Source organism: Rhincodon typus, chromosome 16 (genome assembly GCF_021869965.1).
Source record: "Rhincodon typus isolate 14 chromosome 16, sRhiTyp1.1, whole genome shotgun sequence".
In the NCBI taxonomy this organism is placed as follows: Eukaryota; Metazoa; Chordata; class Chondrichthyes; order Orectolobiformes; family Rhincodontidae; genus Rhincodon; species Rhincodon typus.
The window spans coordinates 10174794-10194216 of NC_063347.1; the positions used below are offsets into that span (position 1 = coordinate 10174794).

The 19423-nt window shown below is 39.1% G+C and overlaps 1 protein-coding gene across 1 annotated transcript in view; it reads right to left on the minus strand.

Annotated features, from left to right (window-relative positions):
• The window catches only part of fancd2 (FA complementation group D2), a 51242-nt gene extending 32974 nt beyond the window's left edge, over positions 1-18268 (minus strand). Inside the window, exons 1-10 of the mRNA XM_048606685.1 lie at positions 18197-18268; positions 18054-18106; positions 14161-14239; positions 12877-13001; positions 11373-11460; positions 8766-8870; positions 6929-7029; positions 5555-5663; positions 2492-2527; positions 1532-1678 (exon numbers count right to left, since the gene is read on the minus strand). Of these exons, the coding sequence (XP_048462642.1) occupies positions 1532-1678; positions 2492-2527; positions 5555-5663; positions 6929-7029; positions 8766-8870; positions 11373-11460; positions 12877-13001; positions 14161-14239; positions 18054-18106; positions 18197-18268 (915 nt within the window). The remainder of the gene's footprint in view (positions 1-1531; positions 1679-2491; positions 2528-5554; positions 5664-6928; positions 7030-8765; positions 8871-11372; positions 11461-12876; positions 13002-14160; positions 14240-18053; positions 18107-18196) is intronic.
• Positions 18269-19423: the final 1155 nt, after the last annotated feature.

Below are 19423 nucleotides of genomic sequence, written 5' to 3' on the forward strand. Positions count from 1 at the left end.
TGATGTAGAAGGAATTATGCCCCAAAATTCATTGCAACCAAAACCTGACTACAGTTCAGCAGGCAAAATAAAACTTTTGTGAATGGATTAAGCAGATAGGAAAATAGCTTAGGGTTTGAGATATAAAAATAGACTAGAAAGACTGGGACTTTTTTCACTGGAGGATAGGAGGTTGAGGTGTCACGTTATAGAGGTTTATAAATTCATGAGGGACGTGGATGAGGTGAATGACAAGGGTCTTTTCCCTAGGATGGGGAATTTGAAGACTAGGGAGCATATTTTTAAGGTGAGAGGGGAAAGATTTAAAAAGGACACGAGGGGCAACCTTTTTTTGAACACAGATGGTGGTTCGTGTGTGGAATGAAGTGCCAGAGAAAGCAGTGGCTACCGGTACAGTTACAACATTTAAAAGACATTCAGATAAATTCATGAATAGGAAAGGTTTGGAGGGATGTCGGCCAAGGGCAGGCAAGTGGGACTAGTTTAGTTTGGGAACATGGTTGGTGCGGACTGGTTGGACTGAAGGGTATGGTTTCCACACTGTATGACTCTATAATACATAATGTGAATCAAAGCAAAATACTGCACATGCTGGCGACGTGGAATATAAACAGAAAGTGTTGAAGAAACTAACATCTGTGAAGAGAAAAACAGTTAACATTTCGAGTCCAAGTTCCCTTCAGAAGGGAAGTGTGCTGGAAAAGCTATGTTGTTGAAAGGGGGAGGGGCAAGTGAAACAGAAGGGCAGGTCTGGAAAAGTTAATGGGAGCAGTATGGTTGTAGAAAAAAAAGGGCACAACATACAGATATTGGGATGGGAGTTATGAAATGTCAAGATGGAAGCCAGAGTTCAAGGTCTGAAACTGGTGAATTCAGCATTGGGTCCAGGGGACTGTAAAATGCCTAAACTGAAAATGAGGTGCTGTTCCTCCAACTTACAAAAGGTTTCACTGGAAGGGCAGAAATAAGAACCTGAGAACAAAATGGTGTATTGAAATGGCGAACAACCGAAGATTGGAGTCACACATGATGACTGTGTGGAGGCATAGAGCAAATCAATTACCTTGACTGCATTTGATCTCTTTGACTTAGAAGAGATCACATTGTGAGCAGCAGATGTGGCATACTAGATTAGAGGTGACCCATATTATGAGCAGCAGATGTAGCAGACTGGATTGAAAGTAGTACAAGTCAATCACTACTTCACACAGGAGGAGTATTTGAGGCATTGGACAATGAGGAAGGAGGAGGTAAAGGGCAAATGTGATTCCATGGGAAGGTGTAAAGAAATGGGAGGTGGATGAAGTGCTGGGGGTAATAGAGGAATGGACCAGGATTCCACAGTGGGAATGGTCTCTATGGAATGTTGACAGGGCAAGAGAAGATGTATTTAGTGGTGGCATAATGGAGATTGCGGAAAATGTGGGAGCTTGACGTAGGTTAAACACAACCAGTTTGCAAGGGCAAATTTCAGCAGACGGTTTCATAACGTAAAAGTATGAAATGTCCTCAGTCAGTTAGTGGTACTGACCAGAGCATGACTTCTGAATGCAACCTGCAAAAGCTGATCCCCAATATGGCCAAGACGAATTTTGCTACGTAACAGTTTCTCCACTTGTTTCTTGATGTTGCTTGTACTGGTTGTGTGGAGGATTAGGAGAACCAACAGATCGATAACCTTCAAAAGGAATCAAAAATATTACAATATATCAACAGCTCAATGTCATTAACAGCAAAAGGGTGAGAGAACTCTGTATCCCTTCCATCCACTATAGCAAGAAACATTTCACTGTATAAGCATTTACTGAGTAAAAGAATAAATCATTTGCAACCCAAGTTTGCAAATACAGCATCTCTTGCCAGTAGAAGGAAGATGAATACTTAAGCTATTAACAAACGAAAGAGGCAAGCTAAGGAAAAGATTTTATGTACAGAGAATTGTGACCTAGAATACACTTCCTGAAAGTGGAAGAAGAGTCAATAATAATTTCCAAAATAGAATTGAATAAGAATTCTGGGGGGGAAGGAATTGCAGAGTTATAAAGAAATAGTGGAGGGAAAGTGAATAAATAAATTGCTCTGGCTATATTCAGAACAAGTCGGCAGATGGGCCATCATCCTTCTCACAGCTGGAGATACGGTTTCAATTTTGGTTCTCCTATTCTTCGGTCAAGATTGTATACTGAATAAATGCTTTGTCAGAATATTAAATTCTGTTAACTTTCCATCACTTTTTAAAATAGACAAAGCCAATTAGCATTCCTTTGTTTATTATCTCAGTTAGAGATGAAAAAGATCCCTGTTGACTGCACTTGGCAGGTTAAAGCTGGACAGTTAATACAATTTGTTTCTTACAAATGAGCTGCTTGTTCTTTCAGTTTACTGGCATCACTATTTTAAAATACAGCAGTGTAGCCTGTATGTTTTCTTTTTAAAATGAAGAAATCTTGCAACAATTACAGAAACATAGATAGCAAAAGGAATTAGTTACCTTGTGCCCAGCAGCAGAATCTACCACTTCAATAGCCTGTAACAGGAAATAATATTATTCTTTATGTTTTCTTTCACATCAATATCTTAGGAACAAGTACTATATCAAAGAATTAACCACATAATCTATGTTTACACTCTGGTGCTGGGGGAATACTGCAATGTCTGAGGGGCCATCTTTGAGGTGAGGTCCTGTCTGTTCACTTAAAAGGGTATAATTGAGGACTTGGCAAAGCGTGAAGAAACACAAGGGAGTTCTGTTGATGCCCCGGTCAAAATTTATCCTGAACCAACATCACTAAAACAGATGATCTGCTCATTATCTCATTACGGTTGTTAGAAACTTGGCTGCCAAGCTTTCCACATGACTATAATAATTACACTTCAAATATACTTTATTGTAAATTGTTTTGGGATGATGTGAGGTCACAAAAGGTGCTATATAAATGCAAGTCTCAGAAGAGTAAGGGGACGTATTTTGGCAAAAGGGATGTGGAAACACAATATGGACTTAATGGTACAGTACCAAAAAGGCTACAGGGACCTGTTGATAGATCGTTGAAGGTAGGATAAATTAAATGGTTAGCAAAGCACATGGAATTTTTGGCTTCGTAAGTGGAGGCATTCAGTACTAAGGCAGGGAAGATATCTTCCTTTCGTATGGTTAGGTATGATACTCAGGTGCGAAGTATAGACAGTTTCAGATTTAATCCCAGTAAATCCAGTTATCTGAATCCACTGGAGCAGTGGTTTGGGAGCAATAACAGACCTCATCACATCTGGCTTATCAGAACAGAGGTAAAAGTGAGTTATGGTTCTGCTAATTACGATCACACTCACCCAGTCCCACAAGTGATGCACTTGCATGGGATGTCGGCTAAGCACAGCACAAGGTCTGGCTATGTTTCCCTCTATTTTTAATTATCCTAACAGCATTTGTGATTCGAGTTCGGATGAAAACCAGCAGAATGCTGACGTCCTCGCAATTGTGTCCAAGAAAGTATCAGTGATTTCTAGGAGGATGTGAGCTAATTAGAAACAATGAAATTAAGAAAAAGACCTCTCATTTCTACTGTGTTTATTTTCTATTTTTTTAGATCTCACAAATCCAGCATACAAAGAGGAATGTATTTCTATCCACTAAACAGTGTCTGAAAGACCATAGTTGGTAAGTGTTAAATGTGCTGCAGAAATGTATGTATTAAAGAATAAACAGTTTTGCACTTAAATTTTGCACTTAAGATGTCTTCCCAAAAAAAGCAAACCATACTTCATAGAATCACAGATGTGTTACAGCTCAGAAGAGACCATTTGCCCCTCATGCCTGCACTGCCTCACTAAATGAGCATCATTAACTAGTGCTCATCTCATACTTTTTGCATATAACCTTGCACACTATTTTTATCCAAATAATCAGCCAATGCCTTCCTGAATGCCTCAAAGGAACCTGCCTCCAACACACCTGCAAACAGTGCATTCCATATTCACTAAATGAAAAGGTGTTGCCACATTTCACCCTTGCTTCTTTTACAGATCACTTTAAGTCTATGCCCTCTTATTCTCGCTCCTTTGACAAGTGGGACCAGTTTCCCCTTGTCGACTCTATCCATCCCACTCATGATTTTGAAAACCTCTATCAGATCTCCTCCGAGCTTTCTTCTTTCCAAGAGGAAACAGCCCTTGCAGGCTTTTTAATTGGCATGTTTATTATATTGTAAAGATGGTCATTTACAAAAGGAAATGACTTTAAAATTTCTCACTTGTTATCCAACTTCATGATCAAAGAAGGATATTATTAAATCTATCTCTGCAGATGTTAGGGCCAGTCCGATAGAGTTTGTGGATGAAAAAGAAGGAGGGGGGTCCTTACTGGACTCCCTAGAGATTTAAAGGTTCCAAGCTCTTTGTACTATAGAGCAGCAGACTTTCCAAGGGAAACTGGTTGACTTTGAAATGTCATGAGAAAGTAGCAAAGCTTGTCTTTTGCTTTCAGAGTCTGTACATTATTCAGGAAAAGTGTTTGTGTAAGGAAATAATTGAAAGTAATTATGGTGGTCACGCGAAAGTAAGGTACAAATTTGATGATTAGAATAATAAACAAAGGTAAACACATCCATTAACTATAGCATAGAAAGGTAATAGTTAAAATGCCTTTTTAAAAAAGAATTTAAAGAAATAGCTTTGATGTAAACAACTACAACTGTTTTCATGAATAAATTGTCTTCAAAGGATTTGGGACACATCATGAGGGCCTATCTCTGACATGTATCTTTGATGTAGGAAGATATAGTGTATAAAGGAGGATGCCCCCTATAGTGCTTCAAAGAATTTGAAACATGCAGGTGGTGTTGGCCTAGCACTAATGTCACTCGACTAATAATTCAGAGGGCCCAGCTAATGGTCTGCAAACCACAGAGTTAAATACCACTATGATCTGGAGATGCCAGTGTTGGACTGGGGTGGACAGGGTCAAAAATCGCACAACACCAGGTTATAGTCCTACAGGTTTATTTGAAAACACAAGCTACTGACACCTGAAGAAAGAGCGAGGCTCCGAAAGCTTGTGTTTTCAAATAAACCTGCCAGGCTATAACCTGGTATTGTGTGATTTTTGACCTTAAATATCACTATGGCAGCCGGTAGAAATCAAATTCCATTAATAATATCTAAAATTGAATGTACTCAATGTCATGGTGCCAGAAACTATGATTGATTGCCATCTGATTTACCAATGCCCTTTAGGAAAGGAAATCTGTCATTCTATTTATGACTCCAGACCCAATATATTTGATTTTTAACTGCTTCTGAGATGACAGTTCCTTGCGAACACGGAGGTTCAATGCTAATAGTCACAGGTCCTGATATTGATTTGGTTCCATAATAACAGGCCTGTGCAATACAAGCTGAGTACACGTGGTTCACAATACACAAAACTAAAAGAGCGTCATATTAGACTTTTGTGCTTCACTCCATTAACTTATTTAAATTTTTGGCCTTGAAGACATCTTCAACATAAAAAAAATATTATTTGCAGTTCTTGCCATCTCTATTATTTAGGAGTTACCTTAATCCAAGCCTCAGCTGTTGCTTTCTGAAACCTTACTGCAGCTTTGATAACATCAAACATGATTGCAACACAGTCGTGACCACCATTCTCTTGATTCACTAAAGCTCTAAATACAAAAACAGCACATTGATCAACATCAGTCATTATCAGAAAAGCTTGTCTTCTGAATGAGTGTTGCACTGTATTTAAGAAACTCCTGACTAGTTGTAGAAGCCAGATGCATATTCTCTTCCACTTAGCGGGTTCCATTAAAGTACAACAAAAAAAAAGTCTTAATGTTAAAGCATTACCATATTTCTGTTCTGTAGAAGGTTCACTGGGCCCAAAATGTTTACTCTGACGTTTCTTCACAGATGCTGCCAGACCTGCTGAGTTTTCCCGGCAATTTCTGTTTTTATTACCACATTTCTGGATCATCAGTTCTCTAAAGCATTTCGGAAACTGTACTTTGCAAGTCATAAGCAGCAATAAAAAGATACCTTTCACAACTATCAGATGTTTCAAAGCATTTTATAGCTAATGAAGTACTTGCAAAGTATAGCCAGCAAGGCTGTGGCAGTGCTGTCGTGCAGCCAGTTGGCGGTGGTGCAAGGAAGGAGTTATGTGGGGGCAGTCCCCCACCAGCAGAATCAGGAATGCGGCCTGCAAGGCCTGCAAAAGCGATCTGATATTCTGGGCAACCACAGGCAAAGGACCGCTACTTTCTGTGCAATGCCCAAGGGAACCAGGCGCTGAGTGTAATGCCAGAAGTGGGACAGACAGCTTGTGCATAGCAAGTTCCCAAAAACACAAAATATTAATGATCAAATCACTTTTCATTTTGTGAAATCGATTGAGAGACAAATATTCAGCAAAACTCCGGGGATACTCCCTCATTCTTCTTTGAAATAGTGCCGTAAAATCCCTAATGTCCACCTGGGAGGAAAAATAGGGTCTCATGAAAGATGGCATCCCCAACAGTTCTGCATTCCCACAGTAACATACTGGAGTGTTGGCCTTAATTTTAGTGCTCAAGTCTTGAGTAGGACTTGAACCCCCAACCTCCTGATGCAGAAATGAGAATGTTACCAACTAAGCCATAGCTAACATTGCTCAATAGGTTTGTAATTCCACAGAGCTCTTGTGGAGCATTATTGTGAATTGTCCCACATAGCAGGTGAGTTTTCTTTCTTAAAAAGCTGTTTAATCAGAAAGATAAATAGTTTTAGATATTTCTGTATTAGAGGGACGGTGTATTTTAATCTGGCCTCCACCTTATTTTGAATCTTATTTTCTGTTCAAACACATAAGGAGTCTCAGTATAAAACTGCAATGAGGAACTGTTCAAATTCCAGCTGGATCACTTATGCATAAAACGTTTTGGCATTGTACCCTGTAACACTCTTCTGTTTCTGCTTGTCCCAGCTAATCTGCAGTTGTGAAGGAAGCACACAAGATTCCAATCCTAGATTCATCCGCAATTCTGTAATCACCTAAAATGAAAGAACAGTGCAAGTTTCAGAAAACAAAGTTCAAAGGCTTCTCCACAAGGTCTGTTGCTGCATCAATGAAAGCCACATTAAAATTAAAGAGTCAAGTGGCACACTCTTCTTACACAAAATAATGTTATACTTCCATTTCTGAAATCAAATTGTGCATAGACACAACAGAAAGGTTGCAACACAAAAAAAAAACTTAGCAACTGACAACGATTTCATGTAATAAGAGTGTAGGTGATAGCTGTAACTATGGTTGTCCTTTAAACATAAACCTGAAGCCCCTCTTGTGACACAGTGGTAGTGTCCCCACCCCTGGACCAGGAGACTCAGGTTCAAGTCCCACATGCTCCAGACGTGTGTAATAACATCTTTGAATAGGTTGATTAAAAAAATAGGTTTAAACATAAATCTTCTCTGATTCTAATTTTCTGTGAATTGTTGCTAGTTTCAGAAATCTGCTCTGACTAACTAAATATATGGAATGGTGCTTAAAGCATCTGACAGTCTGACATCTCTCTTCAGGCAGTGTTGCCTGAAAGGATGCTGACAGCCATGGACTTCCATATTAGTCCAGGTTTATTCTTGGCATGCAGGTTCTCCAGCTGTTACCACCTGCCATGAGCATATCAGAAGGATTTATAGCTCGATAATCAAGCTGCTTTATCATGTCATAAACTGATCTTCATAGATAAAAAGTCTCAGAGTGTGACTCGAAGCAGTTGCTTGCTAACCTAAAATCTGGGAAAATCCAAAATCCACCATGGTCTTAGTCCTTTGGAAACTAGATTTTGGACTACATGTGAAAGTAAAAAAGAAGAATCATCAACCTGAAACTATAACTTTGTTTTTTTTCACAGATGCTTCCTGAGCAGCTTAATGTTTTGAGTAATTTCTATTTTCAATTTAGATTTCAAGCACCTGCAATATTTGGCTTTTGCACTACTGCTAAAATTACTCATACACCAAGTAAAATCTTCAACAATTTAACCAAAAAATAATTTTCTCATTTAGTTCCTAATTGCCCTTAACACCATGGGTTGATGCAGCCAAAACTTCTTTTCAGAATTACATATAATTAATATAATTTGTCTTGTTATATTAATCTGAAATTGGGCTCTTGTGTTGCAGTAGCAGTGTGTCTACCTCTGGGCCAAGAAGATCCAGGTTCAAGTCTGATTTGCCCCATAGGTACATCGTAACGTGTCCGAACAGGTTGATTAAAATAATTATAATTCTGGAAGGGGTTTCATATGCAGTGCTACTGTACCTCACTCTGAGCCAAGTCCCACCTGTCCTGGAGATGTGTCATAACATTTCTGAACCAGAATGATTAAGAATATATATCATTCTAGAAAAGTGCATAATTGCGTCATCTCAATAGTGTGGCTCAGATACAATATCACCACTGACAATCAAGACTGACACTTTTGTAGGGCTGCTCATACATTACAGAGAGATGACTGATGGTGTTTAACCTGACGATCACCACACCTCAGGTGAAAGGAGAGGTTGAGAAGGACAGTCCTTCATGGTAACCTCAGCTGGCGTGCAACAATTGTTGCACTGTCAGAACTTAGTCTTTCAGAAGAAGTAATAAGCCAAGACAACTGTCTGCTCAGGCAAAGTCTCAAAGAATCATAATACATCAGACAGTTAGTACTTCTAACAACAGCTGACAATTCATTCTTGGTTGTGAATTTCTAATAAAAAAGCATATTCAAGTGTTTTACCTCTACAGCATCTTCTGTTGTGATGGCATGGAAAATGAACTTGACAATTACAGGGAGATCATCAAGTTTCACTGCAGACAAGGTCGACATAACAGAATGGCGCACCTGCAGGTATAAAAAAGAGAAATGAATCATAAACTGAAATACTTTTCCGATATGAAAGTACCCTATGGCTGCTCTGTATGAGAATGTGTCTTCAATTTTCCATCCATACATCAAGATAAAGCATTTTTTCAAAATATCGGTAATATATATAAATTTGTATTTTCGAATGGATAAATGCATCATATGATATGGCTGTAAGTTATATAGATGGGTTTCCTGATGCAGGTTAACCCAATAATTTATGGTCCAGGATTATGTCTTCAGATTTCAATCCAATTGTCCATACTGGAAGCAGAAATGCAAATACCAGATGAAGATGAGATTAGCTATAGCTGTATTTTTTTGTTTTTAAATTCATTAACGGGTTGAGGGCATCGCTGACCAGGCAGCATTTATTGCCCAGAGGGCAGTTAAGAGTCAACCACAGTGCTGTGGGTCTGAAGTAACATGTAGACCAGACCAGGTAAGGATGGCAGTTTCCATCCCTAAAGGACATTAGTGAACCAGATAGGTTTTTTCTGACAATCAACAATGGATTCATAGTCATCATTAGATTCTTAATTCCACATTTTTTTTAGTGAATTCAAATTCCACCATCTGTCGTGGCGGGTCTCTGGATTAACAGTCCAGCGATAATACCACTAGGCCATCACCTCCCCATACAGTCAGGCACAATCACTGTCAGGATTCTCTCATGAAAAGCAATCAGTTCCCTGGGGTAACTGATGCTGTTTTTTCAGAACCCAAAGAGGTGGCTTAAAGAATTAGCAGCATCACACTACACTTTAGGGAGCCACAGGCAACAGTGGTGTTGGCAGAAGACTGGCTCACATCACACAAGAAGACAGGGGAACATTATGAAACATTTTTCACTCAGCACCCTTGCCGCTCCACAAATCCCCACTCTGCTCAATTTACAGTTTTTACTGAGTCAATGGGGTAATCTTCAAGAGGAGGCTGCATGTTTATTCACTGGGCAGGGACAATGTACAGTATTGGAAATAAAAAACTTGCATATTCTCCTTTCGGACACCGAACCCAAGATAATAAAAATTGAAAGAACTGTGGATACTGGAAATCTGAAACAAAATTAGAAATAGCTGGAGAAACTCAGCAAGTCTGGCAGCAACTGTGCAGAGAAAGAATAGTCAACATTTCAGGTCCGTGATCTTTCTTCAGAACTCTGTTCAGAACAGAGGTTGCCACACCTGCTGAGTTTCTCCAGCTATTTCTGATAATAATGGGAGATTTACAATGGTTTCAAATCCTTTCAAGTGTAGTTGTTCATGGAGTCCAGAAAGAAATCGTCTCCTTTCAAATGAACTAAATATGCTCTATTCTTCAGTCTATTGTGTCCGTACTAGCTCTTCGTAAGAACTACTCAATTAGTTCCACTGACTCCTGAAGTTGATTGAATAGAACCGTGAATAGAACTCTGAATAGTTTTAGGATGGAGGTGGAATTGTCAACTGTTTCATGAGGGAACTGAGCTAAATGAGGTTTTCGATTTTTGATTTGGGGGCTTTGAAAGGAACAACAGATGATCTGGATTATGTAACCTCAGATTAGCCATGGTAAATGTGGTTGGGGGGGTACAGGGTTTCGAGGAGAGTCTGGGTGGGATGCTCTTCAGAAGGTCGTTGCAGACTCGATGGGCCGAATGACCTTTTTCTGCACTGCAGGGATTCTATGATTTTCCCATTCTTTCCTGTGATGTGGTTTTCACTGGCAAGGCCAGAATTTGTTATTGCCTAATTGTCCTTGAAATCAACATCTTAATAGGTCATTACAGTGGGCTGTGAAGAATCAACATAGTACTGTGCACGTGAAGCCACAAATACACCAGACCAGGTAAGGATGGCAGATTTTCTTCATTAAAAGAACATTAGTTAACAAGAATGGATATTTCATGATGATCAATTATGGTTTCATGGGCACCATTACTGAGACTAGCTATCAATTCCTGATTTATCAACGGAATTTAAAGTCCTCCAGCGATCTGGTGAGACATGAACCCTTGTCCCAGAACATAATCTTGCGCCTCAGTGACATTACCACTATGCCACCATTAGGATCACTAGACCAAACATTAACTCTGTTTTCTCTTCACAGATGTTGCCAGACCTGCTGAGTTTTTCCAACAATTTCTGATTTTGCTTTCAAAGTTACCACTGTACTGAATCTTCCTTACCCAAGTAGTACATTCCAGATCAGAAGTACATGTGCACTTTTCTAGGTGGGATGAATACAATGGCTAACTTTGTTCCTACCTCAACAATCAAAGACACTTAGGAAATTGAAGTGTCTCAAAATGCTCCCTAACAAAAACGCATTTGTACTGGTGCTTTGCTTTCTGTTTTCAATTGTAGCACATAGAAGCAGTAGTACAAGAAGTTCCATTTTAAAAATTTTACAATTATCTATGTTCACATTCTAAAGCTGAACAGAAAGTGAGGGAGTTTCAAATTTTAAATACTGCAACTTCAGATGAGGGAGGCTCACCTCTATCAATAGCTCAGCCTGTAGATTGAGGCTAGAGAGGGCATCCAAGATGGGCACTGTCAGCTGAGTGTTCCGTTGCAACAAGGAACTGTCAGAAAGAACATAAATCATGTAGAACTGATTGGAATACGAATTAACACAAAAAGTGAAAAAAAAAGAGAACATTGTCATACAATAAATTTAAACAAAATTGCATTTCAAGAGATGTAGAAAGAAATTTGACAGTCATAACACACACTTCACTTTCAATGTTATAAAGAAAGCCTGGATTGGCTGAGACTTTTTCCACTGAAGCGTAGGAGGCTGAGAGACGGAAGTTTATAAAATAAAGAGGGGTATAGATAGAGTTAACGATAGTTGGCTTTTCCCACAGGATGGGAGATTTCAAGACTAAACGGAAAATTTTTAAAGATGAGAGGAGAGAGATTTAAAAAGACATGATGAGAAAATTTTTACACAGAGGGTGGTTTGTGTGTGGAATGAACTTCCAGAGGAAGTGTTGAATGCGGGTACAATTACAACGTTTACAGACATTTGGTTAAGTATGTGAATGGGAAAGGTTTGGAGGGATATGGGCCAGGAGCAAGCGGGTGGGACTAGTTTAGATGGGATTATGGTCAGCACAGCTCTGTTTCTGTGCTGTATAACTCTATGATGGAACAACAATTTAAAAATAATGGTTAAATAAGCAGAATCGTGCTGTGCCAGTCTACAGAGGTTACACTAAGGCTTTTTGTATGCATTGCCCTGACCAGACCAGTGGGACAATATGTACTACTGTGGTTACGTTAAACAAGTGGAGATAATTATTTTCTTTGGGAAAAAAAAGTCCAAATAGCAGAAGAAAAATATAAGCTTGCACTTGGAAAGTGGAGATTTGTTTCCCCAATTGTCTAATCTGGTAATTGTACTTAATCGTATAGATTTTTTCCATGAATAGTTAAACCTCTGCATTTTGCATAGTATTACAAATATCTTCCTAGGCTCAGCTGTTGTACAAGCCAAATTGTTATTATTAAGGTCACAGCTATGACAGTAATTTTTACAGCTAAAATATTTCACAATATATGTTGTAAAGCGAATATAAAATTTACTCTGCAGCATTAACAAAGAAAGCTGTTAAAAGTAGCTGGTCACTTTTAATTTTCTCTTCCCAACTGACGTGCATTGGGTCATATTGCCAATATTGGCAATTGGGATTTAAATGCTTTCTATAGCCTAAGCCAAACTGAACATGATGGGGTGAGGTGGGGAGGCTACAGTGAAGCCCAGGGTATAGATACATGTCAGGAGTGCAAGCTAGGTTGATATTATTCTCACATTCTTTAAGCCAGAGGCAATGAACCAAAAATACAAGTGACTCCACTAGATCAATATGAACAGAGTGGGACTATATGGTTCAGCCTCACCTTGGAAAGTACACTGATAAACTTAGTCACCAGAGGAGCTTAACTCTCAGCTATATATAAAAGGGCATTCACCACATATTCCAGATCTAGCTTACTTAAGTTCTTTGGCAATTTCATTGTGTTGGGCATCTTCCAAAATTTCTGGCAAGCTGATGATGATATCCTGCTGAATTTCAAGAGGAGCAACACTAATCAGCTGCATAATCTTACTAGTCAAATCCTGGAACAAACCAGACAGGGAAATAAGGAATGATCATATGGTGTACTGTTCAGTTCTTGAATGCCATAAACAAACATAAAACAGAAAATATCGTCCATTTACAAACCAATAGGTAAACAAATGTAACTAACCAATAGAATACAGCAAGAGAGTGTGCAAGAATTCACAGGCATATTTACAAGATAATTATCTTATTCAAAGATGCCAATAAGCAACAAATTAGAATATTAACTTCTAGTAACTCTCTAAATCAATTCCAAATGACATTGTGTATTATGTGGTGACGGCTTTATTCCAAAATTATCATAATAAAATAATAATAGCTGGCATCATAACAAAATCTCTGACCAAACAGACATTTGCAGTGCAGGAGGAGGCCATTCAGCCTATTGTACCTGTGCCAGCTCTTTGTTAGAGCAGGCAAAGGTGAATCCCAGTCCCCTAACTTCCTGCTTTAGTCGTGCATTTTCTGGTGCTTCTCAAAAGATGCAATGAATTCTGCTTCACTGTGGCAAATCCACAATACTTCATATCTGCATAAATATTTCTCCTCACAACTGTCACTTTTTGACAATTTTAAATTGAGGAGTCACAGGATATCGATAAAAAAAATTTCAAATTTACCCTACAAAATCTTCATAATGCTGAAACTTAAGATTCTCTTATCCTTTTCCTGCTGCAGTGAAAATAATCCCAGTCGTTCAAATGAATCTAAACTGCATACACTTTGTGGTTTCAATGTCCTTCCTATGTCAGCGTACACCAAACTAGTTTTCCAAATATGGCCTTGTGCTAATTTAATAACTCAGACATTCCTTGGCAAATGACATTCAGTTACTGATCATGGTCAATGATCAATTAAAAATCAAAATTATAGATAGGCTCACCAAGCAGTGTAACACTTTTCCCTTTTTTTGAAGGGGGGAGACATCAATGAAAAGACAATGCAAACAAATTGCCTCTTAAGTGGTGACCTCTCAAAGGCATCCATTTTCCTCTCCACTGATTGCGCAGATGACTCTAGACTTGCGCTCAAACAGCAAATTAATCAATCAGAATCAAATTAACAAATTAAACAAGATGTTACGGTTGTATAAGCACTTATCTTAACCAGGTAGGGGTGGACAGAGGGTTGTAAAGATAATAGTTTTGTGCTTACCTTACTATCTATGATCCTGTCCAACCATTTAAACTGACTGATGATGAGTCGTGGCATGTTAATTCCATCCTCTGGAATACTGAAATAGAGAAAACTTGCTTAAAGGAAATCTATTTTCACACATGCAGGGAGAGGGGTATCAAAGAATTGAGATTCTGACAGTAGTTCAATAACTCACCTAGTCAAAGTTCTGTTCTCACATTACTCTACACTAATATCAATCAGCATTAACTCACAAGGAGGTATTATCAAATAGTTAGATCATGTAGGTTAACAGCCTACCTCAGGAAACCAAATGGTGTGATCATTGGAAAACATGCCCGTATAAAGATATATCAGATGTTACAACCAGGTAAGGATGGGTGATTTGACTTCCTTCTTTTCAACCTCGTCAGTTGGCCACAACTAAAATTTACATTGTTTTTAGCTCCATTAAAAAAGTAATTAACTGGTTCACCAAAAGCAACAAGGAATCAATTACAATGTTATATTGAGTGGTAAAAAGGATCATTTTATTATTTGTTAACTCAGAGAAAAATAATAAAATGCAACTTCAAAAAATATACATGCGCAGAGGTTCGATGTTCAAGAGGGATGTTGTCCAGTGCAAAAGGTTGACAAAGGAAATCTACAGTTTAAAGGCCTGATGGTGTCTTTAAAGGGTTTAGTTAATTACCAAACAAAAACCAAACGAACTGCGGATGCCGTAAATCAGAAACAAAAACAAAAATTGCTGGAAAAGCTCAGCAGGTCTGGCAGCATATGTGGAGAGAAATCAGAGTTAACATTTTGGATCAAATAACCCTTCCTCAGAATGGAGTTGAGTTGAGTTTTGATGAAGGGTCACTTGACCCAAAATATTAACTCTGATTTCTCTCCACAGATACTGCCAGATCTGCTGAGCTTTTCCAGCAATTTCTGTTTTTGTTTATGGTTTGTTAATTGATGTCTTGTATCCTCAGAGTAGCAAGTATTTCTGTTGTCCTTTGAGTTGTCAGTATCCTGATGTTTCCTTTTAATCAGTTCTATCACTGGACATTGTTCCTTCTTAAGAGGCTGACAGAGAGAGAAAGAGCTTTCTCCAATTTGTTCTCATCACAAATCCATCTCCCCTGCTCTACTAAAGAAACTCCCTGAAATACAGTTTGATTGTTGATTCCAATGTCTGAGCTTTTGGCTTCTAAGCTCCAAAATTGTAGACAATGTCCTACATCTCCAAAATGTGAAACTTATCACACTGATGCAAATCAACGTGGGAAATGAGTAGATGACTGACTGGGTAGACTAGTTTTCCGTACTTTTTAATTAAAAGGTGTTAATTTCAGTTCAAATGATTTTGTTCACTTCAAGTTAGTTTCACAGATCTTGGCAAACCTGTGTGGTCAGATGATTGCTGTGACCATCTTTTAAATCAGTTGTCTTTTATTTTACAAACCATCTTAGTCCCTAAAAGTCCCAGGTATTAAAAATCTGACGATGGAATTTTGAAAACCAATAGTCTATTGTTATTACTGTATTCAAGAAGTGATGTATCTACTTTTATTTAAACTATACAGTAATAACTAACTAAACTGTAATAAAGACAGACTCCCAGGCATTATTCAGATATCACAAAGGATTTCAAATCCAATTCATTACTATTTTTGAACTGCTGTTATTGGCAGGTTCCACAAGCAATTATTAAATGAATAACATTCCAATCTGCTTTGATACTGGTTGAGGAAAGGAAGAATAATAATGGTGAGCATAGGGGAAGAACGTTGAATCATTAGTTTTCCTTTAAGGTAGATAATGTTAGAGTAGCATGGTAGGCATTGAATCATAGAATCCCTACAATATGGAAGCAGGCCATTCAGCCCATCGAGTCCACAAATACCCTCTGAAAAGCATCCCACCCAGACTGACTCCCCCTACCCTCTCCCCGCAACCCTGCATTTCCCATGGCTAATCCACCTAGCTTGCACATCCCTGAACACTATGAACAATTTAGTATGGCCAATCCAGCTAACATGCACATCTTTAGACTGTGGGTGGAAACCCACGCAGACATGGGCAGAATGTGCAAACTCCACACAGACAATCATGTCAGGGTGGAATCAAGCCCAGGTCCCTGAGGCTGTGAGGTAGCAGTGCTAAAAACTGAGCCACTGTGCCAGCCGATTATGGGAGTGCATGCTGGAAATTGAGCCCTGGTATTCCTGGAGTCATGACAAAAGTTAAGGATTTTATAAAAGTCTGCAAAATCTCCAATTTAGTTGATTTTCAGACCCAGATTGACAGAAAGCACAAACCAGGTTTCTGTACTTATAAGAATTACTATTCATTCACAACAGAACAGACTGTAGTCACAGGCAAACAATCATGAACAAGTGTCATATGGTTCTACTAATTAAAACTCTAACCTCCTTTTAAACTCCCCTTTACATACACAAATACACAGACAAGAAAAAAAATGAGTATTACTGAATGAGGGAAAACTGAGAAAGCAGTTCAGTGTTCTCCGTTCACAGGATCTGCTAAGATGGTTCTTAAGCTAATCAGAATGCTGCTTTTCTGAAGAAGGGTCCTGACCCAAAACGTCAGCTTTCCTGCTCCTCTGATGTTGCCTAGCCTGCTGTGTTCCTCCAGCTCCACACTGTGTTATGTCTGACTCCAGCATCAGCAGTTCTATATATCGCATGCTGCTTTTCAGTCTTCCTTCTCTGGAAGCTTTCACTTCTTTGCAGGTGACACAAAGTGGTTGGTTTACACATATAAAAGGTCTCTGACTTATTAATTAAAATTCTCATCTTACAGCAACTGCTGTAGGAAAAATAAACTGGCTTTCTTCAGGTTCAAAGTGGCTTTTACTGCAGAGAACAGAGCGCGCTTCTGAAATGGTAGAGGTCTCATGGCATCTCCTGATCTTGTTAAAGTTGTTCAGCTACCTGAGAACCAATTACATAGATGTTGGCAGACAGTAGACCTATGTAATTGTCAACAGTTCACTAGTTAACAGGCTAGTTCACTAGTTAACTAGTTCACAGACCAATAAGCTACATGTTGCCAGCAGAATCTCCATTTGTATACACCCTCAGCTTTCAAATACTGCTTCACAAGCAACCATGTTAACAGCACTTTCAATGAGTGTCAGGTTATTTGCTTTCAAAATTGCAGCAATCTTTCAACAATCCTTGGCTTTTAAAAAAGTTCTTCTCTCACTTCAGTCCACAATCAAAAATATAGAAAAATTTAAAATTCCAGTCTTTACAAAAGCGTTTCAGTAGTAATGGAGAGAATGCAGAGAAGGTTTACTAGGATGTTGCCTGATCTGAAAAGTTTCAGTTATGAGGAAAGGTTGGATAAATTCAATTGTTTTCACTGGAAAGACTGAGGTTGAGGGGCGACCTGATAGAGGTTTACAAAATTATGAGAGCCATAGATAGGGTGGATAGTCAGAGATGTTTTCCCAGGGAAAGGTGAACTACAAGAGGACACAGGATCAAGGTGACAGGAAAGTTTAGAGGAGAAATACAGGGAAAATTTTTCACACAGAGAGTGGTGGGTGCCTGGAATGCACTGCCAGTGGAGGTGGTGGAAGCAGGCACGTTCACAATGTTTAATGCATGTCTTGATAGACTCATGAATGGGAGGCGAACGGAAGGATAGAAACAACACGGAAGCAGTAACTACCGGGTTTAAATAAGGATTAGAATTGACACAGCCTTGGTGGGCCAAAGGATCTGTTCCTTTATTGCATTGAATTGTATTGTAATTTTCTACAGCCTTGTTTAATAATAAGGCTACTCTAAACTATCTGATACATACAGTGGGCAATTGCCTTCATGCGAACATACTCTCTATAGGCTATGGGAACTACAAAAACTATACAATGAAAGAAAAGTGAGACTTACCCATCATACATAAATTCAGGAATTTTTTCAAATAATGTGTTCATAACAGAAGGCTAAGAGAGAAAGAAAAATTCAAGAATAAACCACAAGAAATGTGCACTTATTACTCACTGTGCCAACCACAACTTTTGCAATCAGTTTACCTGCAGAATCTCAATCCCAAGAAGGAGCTTTATGAGACTTTCCTGATAGTTCAAGTTGTTACTGTAACACATGAATATACACATGGGTATGAACAAAATGATTGACGATAAGTTGCAGAACAATGATGGAAACAGGTTATTTTTTGCCTTTCCTAAAGGTCACGATTTTGCTCACATATAGCTCCACAGTACTGACAGTTCTTATCGAACTTCGATTGTAAAAAAAGATTAAAAAACAGAAGCGAGAACAGGCAACGTGGCCTGTCACATCTACTCTGCTTCTCAGTAGGATCATGGTTGACCTTCAAACACCAGTTTCTCATCTAATTCCCAAATCATTCATAACCATTATCCTGGGCCTCCTGCAGTGCCACAACAATGCCACCCAAACGTTGAAGGAACAGCAACTCATATTCCGCTTGGGAACCCTGCAGCCCAATGGTATCAATGCGGATTTCACAAGCTTCAAAATCTCCCTTCCCCCTACCACATCCCAAAACCAGTCCAGCTCGTCCCCACCTCCCTAACCTGTTCTTCCTCCCACCTATCCCCTCCTCCCACCTCAAGCCGCACCCCCATCTCCTACCCACTAACCTCATCCAGCCTCCTTGACCTGTCCGTCCTCCCTGGACTGACCTATCCCCTCCCTAACTCCCCACCTACACTCACCTTTACTGGCTCCATCCCCGCCTCTTCGACCTGTCTGTTTCCTCTCCACCTATCCTCTTCTCTATCCATCTTCTATCCGCCTCCTCCTCTCTCCCTATTTATTTCAGAACCCTCTTCCCCTCCCCCATTTCTGATGAAGGGTCTAGGCCCGAAACGTCAGCCTTTCTGCTCGGCCTGCTGTGTTCATCCAGCTCTGCACCTTGATGCCTAAAAATCTGTCAGTCTTAGTTTTAAGTCTACTCAACTGAGCAGTGACAGCCCTCTGGAGTCAAGAAATTCAAAGATTTATAATGTTCTGAGTGCAGAAATTTCTCTGCATCTCAGTTCTAAATGGTTGACCATTTAACCTGAAATGGTGTTCACTAGTTCTAGACTTAATCTGGGGAAATAGCTGTTTGGCACCCAATCTGTCAAGCCTTCTCAGAATTTTGTATCTTTCAATGAGATCATCTATCACTCTTCTTATGATGGAGTGAGTATAGGCTGGTTTTAATCAATGGCTCTTCACTAATGGATGAGGGTAAAGCGGTTGATGTGGTGTATTTGGATTTCAGTAAA